Source organism: Nothobranchius furzeri, chromosome 9 (assembly GCF_043380555.1).
Source record: "Nothobranchius furzeri strain GRZ-AD chromosome 9, NfurGRZ-RIMD1, whole genome shotgun sequence".
Classification (NCBI taxonomy): Eukaryota; Metazoa; Chordata; class Actinopteri; order Cyprinodontiformes; family Nothobranchiidae; genus Nothobranchius; species Nothobranchius furzeri.
In genome coordinates this window covers 66,946,322-66,954,210 of record NC_091749.1, presented here as the reverse complement: position 1 = coordinate 66,954,210, position 7,889 = coordinate 66,946,322, and the positions used below count along the sequence as shown (strand labels likewise).

The following is a 7,889-nucleotide window of genomic DNA, read 5'->3' as shown; positions in this document are numbered from 1 at the left end:
CCTGATGTGTTTAGCTGCTGTGGAGCGGGGCGCATTACCTTGTCCTCCGGTGACCCACCGATCACTGATGCGGCCGCCAAGCAGCGAGCACTCCGCTGTTTTTGCGGTCGGTAGATCTGCATCCTGAGCACGGCCACAGTAACATTATCAAATCAGGTGTCGCCACCTCAAAAACTAATTTAATGCTTGCGATCGTTCATGTCGGTTCATTTCCTTTAATGTTTTCTGTCTTTTATTTGCGCCTGATGCTTTTGGAGCGGGGCGCATCACCTTGTCCTCCGGTGACGCACTGATCACTGATGCGGCCGCCAAGCAGCGAGCACACCGCTGTTTTTGCGGTTGGTAGATCTTTTAGAACTGCAGCTCAAAGGTAACTCATAAGGTGAACATATATGAACCCAGGTAGCAGTTTCTCTTTAGGATTGAGAGGAGATGCAGGAAGATAATAAACAGACAGGACAGAAAAATAGTCAAATAGGGTTAGGGTTAGTTTTTGTACCTGCTGGTTGCAACAAACAGACACCTTTGAAGGTAATCAGAAGTGAGGAACAGAAAATGAAATAATTATTTTAATGTTTAGAGCAGCAGGAACTCTAAGAGGCTGCAGGCGCATCAGTGAGTTTGCGGCCGCTGCGCAGGGGGAGGGGGGAGAGGGCTGAAGCAGAAACTACCGTTGTTAAAAGAAATGTGTTTAACTTTGAAAATGTGGGCGCAATTTTAATTGTCAAAAACTCCAGCGAACCATTAGTTCATTTTGCTCAAATAGAAATAGAGGCCTGCCTCTAATTCTGGTCCTCCTTCCAAAAAAGGCCTGGAGCTTGATGAGCTTGAGTCAAATACAGGCCCGGGCCTGTGTTAGAGGATTTACGGTATCTATCATCTATCCATCTATCTATGTCTATATCTATCTATCCATGTCTATATCTACTTATATCTACTCTATCTATCTATCTGTCTGTCTATCTGTCTGTCTGTCTATCTATCTATCTATCTATCTATCTATCTATCTATCTATCTATCTATCTATTTATCTATCTATCTATCTATCTATCTATCTATCTATCGAAAAATTTCCAGAATTTTCACAAGGCTGGGTTTTACTGATCACTTGTTTAACTCCGTAACATGAAATCAAGGTTAATAATATAACTTGGATCACAAAATCTTCTGTTTTACTAAAACTGGTTGAAGCCAAAGTGAATACACCCTGCAACAAAAACTACTACATCTAGTATTTTGTATGACCACCGTGATTTTTATGGCCAACACCAAGTCCTTTAGGCATGGAATGAACAAGTTGGCGACATTTTGTATCTTTGTCTCGTCATTCCAGAGTCTAGTCCCAGTAGTCTTCATCTCTTTCAGCATGGGCCCTAGCCAATCCTAGATGTGCTTTGTTGTGCACGGGTTTTAGGAGAGGCTTCCTTCGTGGACGATACCCATGCATGCCATTCCTCTGCAGTGTGCGCCGTGTGGTGTCACGGGAATCGGGTCACTCCAGTTTGTCTTTCTACTGCTTTAACTAACTGCAGTAAACTTGCATGGCGATTTTTATCAACGCCTAATCAGAAGACGCTCCTGTCGAGATGTTTACTTCTCGACATATATTTATATGCATGGTGACGCAGTTGTTATCACTGTTGCCTCGCAGCAAGCAGGTTGCAGGTTCGAAACTCAGCTGCAGCCTTTTTGCATGGAGTTGCATGTTCTCCCCATGCATGCATGGGTTCCCTCTGGACATTCCGGTTTCCCCCACAGATCACAACATGCCCTATAGATTAACAATTGAAAGTTGCTTTGGATAAAAGCGTATGCCAAATAAATAAACATAAAAATGCCTTGAAAAACTCAATTATCTTTGGGTTAGCATATAGCTAATGTCCCGCTGATCTCCAACCGTGGAGCATGAGCTGATGTTAAAGGCCATGGCGCCCAGCTACAATTGCAGTGGACTGAGGCTCTGCTTGTAATTTAACAGTCCCAGTCCATATTATATCTCCACAGGCAACCGGCATGACTACAGCCTCGCACAGACGCCAGGCTGTCGTGCGAATTGGCTACCCTGGAGCCCTTCTTCGCTTCTTGGACTAGATGACTCAGCTATTAGCTACATTGGTTAATTTGTTCCAACCCTGTTCCAAACGTAAGACCCCCATCCTCAGCTCCACCTCTTTTCCCATTTTTGAATTGTCTGGGCGTGACAAGACATGTGACACGGTAAAAAAAAATCAGTGTTGGGAACCTCCTATTTTTGGCTTAAACCTGCCGCTCACGGAACAATGGGTGGGCTATGTCCACATTTTTCATATGTCAATGGTTTTTACGTTTTACGTCATTTTGGAAGGAGTTGGGGCAGACTGGAACAGTAACTCAGAAGGGGAATTTAACACCAACCCAGCGCAGACTATAGTATTCCTGCCATCTCCATTCGAGCGAGGATTAGCGGCTTCAATCCCCAACACGAAATCTCCGAGCAGGGTGGGGTGGTAATGCGATCTGCCGAGCAGACCAGTTTGGTAGCCAGGCCACCAGCAAATGTCCTGCTTCTCCTGATGGCAAGTCCACCACTGGAAGGGGTAATACAGTAATAGCTTTGTTTAATTGCTTAGCATAAGAATTTCCTTGATAGTGGAGTTTCCAAATTCCTCCCAAAATCCCTGAAAGATTTTATCCCCCATTTTTTATTTAAAAGGTTTCACTGGATAGTTACTGTTTGTCTATCATCCATTATTGCTGCGTATTCATCAAATTTTCTGGTTGTTTAAGCCACAGACATATACGGTGCCTATTGGAGCTGCCATTGTGGCAGGCCACCATCTTGGATGGGTCTGCATTAGCCCCAAACTATAATCCACTTTTTATTAAGTTTTATCACAAAACAAGACTTATGGTATGGTATGACAGTTAAAATATAAATATAGTCAAACAAAATTCATTAAAATATAAAATCCCAACAGATGGGCAAGAAAAGTTCCATGTAACTTGTTTTCAACACTGATTGTTGTTACCATAGACTGTACAAAAAACAGGCATAGTTGTTCACTCGGCATTGATTCCAGCTGGTTTTGGAGAGTGAGGGACCCATCCAATACGGTAGCAATGCTGTTACACTCTCCGGCGACCAATGGTGCGTCTACGTATTTCCGTCTATGGTTTAAGCTACATTCACAAGAACAGACTTAGAGGCTAGCTCTTCATTAGCTTCCCCTAAATACTGACACATCTAACATCACTTTAATTTACCAAGCTTAAAAAATATTTAGGATGACATCATGTTCTTGTTTTTTGAAGCTGGTTTAAATACAGCTAAGTATGTTTGTCGTTGTTGCCAACATTAGCTAGCCCTCCCATTGTGCTGGGGTCACTGTTCTCCATGTGATTAGTTCCACTATTGATCAGTCTTTTCTAACACATCTTAGATTTTAATGCATTTGTGAGTGGACTGCAGTAAGTACCTTCCATATTATCAACCCCTCTGCTTATAAGTGTCACTAATTTTCCCCGTCTCTCTCGTGGTCGTGTGTGTTTAGACAAATAAGTGCCGATCAGACACCGTCCTCAGGCTTCCTCTTGTCAAGAGAAAGTCTGGCGGTTTATAAAGAGCACTTACTGTCCCCACTCTCCTCCAACTGGCTATTAACCTTTTTCCAGTGCTTCCTCTGAGAGTTGGTTTACTCTCAGCTGATCAAACTAATAAACTTTTAGTAAGTCTATTCACAGCTACAGATTAAGAGTCTTTTGTCCAACTAGCCCTCCTCTTGCCTTGAACAGAGATGTGATGTATTACTCCAATATTGCAACAGCAACGTAAACCCCCTGTGTTTCATATTGTTGCTCTTTCTGCCCTGGTAATAATATCTCTGCCTGAAAATAGCTCCTGCTGTCAGAGGTCACACTGCCTGTGCAACAGCTGACAGCAGGGAGGAAACAAAGTGAAGTGCAGGACAAGAGGACAGTGTTCCACTGTTCTGTCTTTCACTCTTACTCTGGTCCTACTTGTCCTGTCAGCGTCCCCACTGCATAAGAGCAGCCCAACAGAAATGGGACAATGACCTCTAAGAGGATAAAAGACAGAAGAGGCTGATTGGGGCACAGAAACTTTAAAAGCACCACATTTGTGCTATGATTAAGCTTGTTTGTTTGTAGCCGAGTGGAATCATGGTGAAGTGTCTCATCAAGATCAAGACCAAGGTGAGCGTCCACTTGCGTATGATCAACCATTGCTATCGGGATGTCAACGTGCAGGTACTTTCCCTGGGACCCAAGCTCTTGGGCAAAGCTCTGGGGGTTCTGCCGCTCTACCCAGCCTTCCCTGGAGGATCTTCTAACTTGGACTCAGGTTCTGAGTCAAGACAGGACTCTAGAAGCCCCTCTAGGTTATCTGTCCCATCTTCAGTCTTTGGTCGACCAAAGGACAACTGTGCAGGTAAATAATTTAAAAGCTAAAGAAGCTGCATGGTGCTTTCCCTGGGTAAGAGTGGGTGTTCTCTGGGTATATTGGTCTTGGGTGTGGGAAAGAATGGCTGGTTGTCCCTACACGGCGCTCTGATGGACCACTGACCTGTCAAATGCCAAAACACCTTATGAATATGCGTTTCTATGGTAACACGCATACAGCATTTATGAAGTCTGTATCCTGTAAAATCATTCTGACAGACGAATGGCCCATCTGTGTTTCCAGGTTTGGAGTCTCTGCGAGACAGTGCCCACTCCACGCCTGTGCGCTCTGTCTCCCATGGCGACTCCTTTATGAGTTCCCGGGGCCAGATGGATGACGGCAGCGAGGCGAGTGTGTCGGCAGTCATCTCCGACGAGACCTACAGCCCTTCAGACAGCGTGCTGCCCACGCCGGTGGCGGAGCACGGGATGGAGATGCCTTTAGCCCGTCACCTCAACGGGGCGCCCTGCAGCATTGATGAGGAGAAGGAGTCAGGGGCTATGAGGGAGGGGCAGGCAGAGTCGGGGCCCAGCAGGAGGGCACTGCGTAAAGTCAGGAGCAAGCCTTCACCATCCAGTGATGTAGAGGAGCTGAACAAGTTCATCTTAAGTGTGCTGCGCCTGTTTCTGGTCACCATCGGACTGCTGTTCGCCCTGCTGCTGCTGCTCATCATGCTGACCGAGTCGGACCTGGACATCGCCTTCTTGAGAGACATCCGCAAGACCCCCGAGTTCCAGCAGTTCCACTTTGAATATTTCTGCCCCTTGCGGCAGTGGTTCGCTTGCAAGTTACGATGGATGGGGGGGTTTCTCGTCAGCAAATGAGAGCGACTAAACCCAGAGGCGGGGCACAGGTCAGCAGGTGGGGCAGAGGAAACGTGACTGCCTTGTTAATAAAACCGGCTTCTCCCAGGAAACATTTAACAAATCCTGTCACAAGTCACGAACTCTTTTGTCACATCTTGTTTTAGCTCGCCTCGAGGTAACTTTCTTTCACACAGAAACAGGGTTAAAATGGAGCCGTGTCTTATAGACTTCACTATTCAGCCAGAGATGATAAATGCCTTTATTTTTAAATGTATTCATACATTAGCATTGCTGTCGCAGGGGAAACACATCTAGTTTGGGTTTGTTTCACACAAACAGAATTTAGATCAATGTTCTGGGAGAAACCAGCCGAACAGCAACATTTCTGATTTATTACAACTGCTGTTTCAGAGATTTGCAGACAGAGGCGCACTGTCGGCTCCAAAGCAACTCTTCACACACACTGTTTACTAGGTGCAGTTTGCTCAACTAGTAAAAAGTAGTAGCAATAGCTTTATGACACAAGTGCGTTCTGGGTGCCTGCACGTGTGACCCATCTGTTCTGTTGTAGAGGGAACTTTGCGTCTGTGTTCGCGATTGTTTTTGTCCTAAAGATGATGAGTGTGTGGTGGGTGTGTGTGTGTGTGTGTGTACTCCAATAGTTGGTGAGTTCATCTTGATGTGCAATAATGTTAATAGATATTGAAGACTGAGATCCTTTCCATTAATTGGAATTTTGACTTTATTGGAGTTTGTAAAATTACAAAATCAGGTTTTTTTTGGACCCTTCTTGAGTGAAACTTTTAGCCCTTCTGTGTTAAAACGTATGCATCTATCTGCAAAGTTACGTGGATTTAACTCGTTTCCATTGTTAAGCAACACATGGAGGTTTTATTCTGGTGGATTTGTCGTTTTTGATCTGAAGATAATTAATGTTTACGTCCTGCAACGTCATCACCAACGAAAGAGCCCTCTGTTGTCGTGAGGCTGTTCTAGCCTTCGGCCTTATTTACTCTGATCTTACAGCCCTCAGCGTGTCGTTACCGCCCTAAAAATACAAGTTTCCAAAAAGGGCTCAGGACGAAAGCGAGTGTAAAAGCTGTGTGTCACATATCCAAAATTAGGGATTACTGAGAGCAAAGGATGATTAATAACTAACAAAGTAATCTACAAAACAAAATAAGTATTTAACTAAATGTTTTTATTCAAGAACTTACACAGATCTAATTGTTTTCACCCTTTAATTAAAAGATAGTGGTTCCTAAATCTGGCAGACATTTATTTTAATTTCTCAGATTTTGTTTCATCTTGTTGATCATGAAGAGTTTAGCCAAGAGCTAAATATACGTTTAATATTTCAGTTTAAATTATCACCACTAACTAGAAAAGTGCAGACACTAAAGTTTGATTCAAACTAAATGCATGAAAGGAACTCCGCTTTGTTCTTGAAGACATTTGCTCTTAAATAAAGCATTTGGGCATCTTGTTCTAATTTTGCTTTGGAACAAATCTTATGCGAGTGAGATGTGAAAGTATTTCTTTTGGCCAACATGCAGCATTTTCTAGTATTCGGAGACTCACTTGTGTGTTATTTTGTTTATATACAGTTTATTTAAGTTGTCTGAACTCGTTTTACACAAACTGACGCGATGAAAGTTGAACTTTTAAGAAACTTTCCCTCTCTGGATCACGTCTTAGACGTGTCCCAACCTTACCTAGGTCCAGCACACCACAGCGTCTCTGTAAGCACGTGTCCTGCATCATTACCTCCAGGCAAGACTTCTTCTAGCAACCATTGAAGACTGGTGTATAATGTATTAATAAATATAATCTATTCTTTTTACCTGGCGGTCTGTTTGCTTTTCAACGTGTCATAAAATCACTGGAATATTGACTTCATTCATGTAAAACAAGCAGGGGGTGTTAACCCTTTAGGCGCCGTAGTTTTTTCGGTAAAATATGAATTTTTTATATCTCTATTTAAAGAGCTTGTAGCTTAAATCTGGTTAGATAGAGGAATATTGTAAATTAGAAAAATCTTCAGTATGAGCCAAATTTGTGATAGGATCAAATTCACTCACATAATTTGCATATTATTACATCATCAGGTGGCAGCCATATTGGATTGCATCACATTTTCAGATTTTTTTTGTTTTTGTCTTTTCTTAGTGTTGTTTGTGATACATATTCTTATGTAGACATGTATGCATGTGTTATTACTTTATTGGTATTTTATTGTGTTTACTGCGTATCAATCAAGAACACTGTTTTTGGTGCTTCAGTGTCATGAACACATTTCACTCATCCCTTCTTTGGTTTATTTTGAGATAGATGCCCCCCCCCCCCCCATGTCTCTTTGCCCGACGCGGAACATCGGACAAGAGAAGGGCTGGATGGGCTGCTTGTGTAACCGTGTCGTCGCTGACGGACTCTCTGATGCTGCGCGCTGAAGCCACGCTTTCCGTCTCGCTAGAAGACGGCAGATCATCCTCGGACAGGAAATATTCTTCCTCTGAATCCGATCTGCCAGTACTAGACAGAGCTTCGTCAGCACTGAACATTCCTCTCGGCATTGTGTTTTTTCCGCTTGCTCGCCCTCACTGACAGCCTCCGCGACTCTGCGAATTGTGGGCGGGGTTCAAGTT

The 7,889-nt window shown here is 43.5% G+C and overlaps 1 protein-coding gene across 2 annotated transcripts in view; it reads left to right on the top strand.

Moving 5' to 3' along the window:
• The window catches only part of LOC107381543 (FERM domain-containing protein 5), a 93,019-nt gene extending 85,932 nt beyond the window's left edge, over positions 1-7,087 (top strand). For both annotated transcript variants that reach the window (XM_015953272.3, XM_070555108.1), the window contains one exon: positions 4,682-7,087. In XM_015953272.3, coding sequence (XP_015808758.2) covers positions 4,682-5,262 — 581 coding nt within the window. In that variant the 3' untranslated portion in view covers positions 5,263-7,087. The remainder of the gene's footprint in view (positions 1-4,681) is intronic.
• Positions 7,088-7,889: the final 802 nt, after the last annotated feature.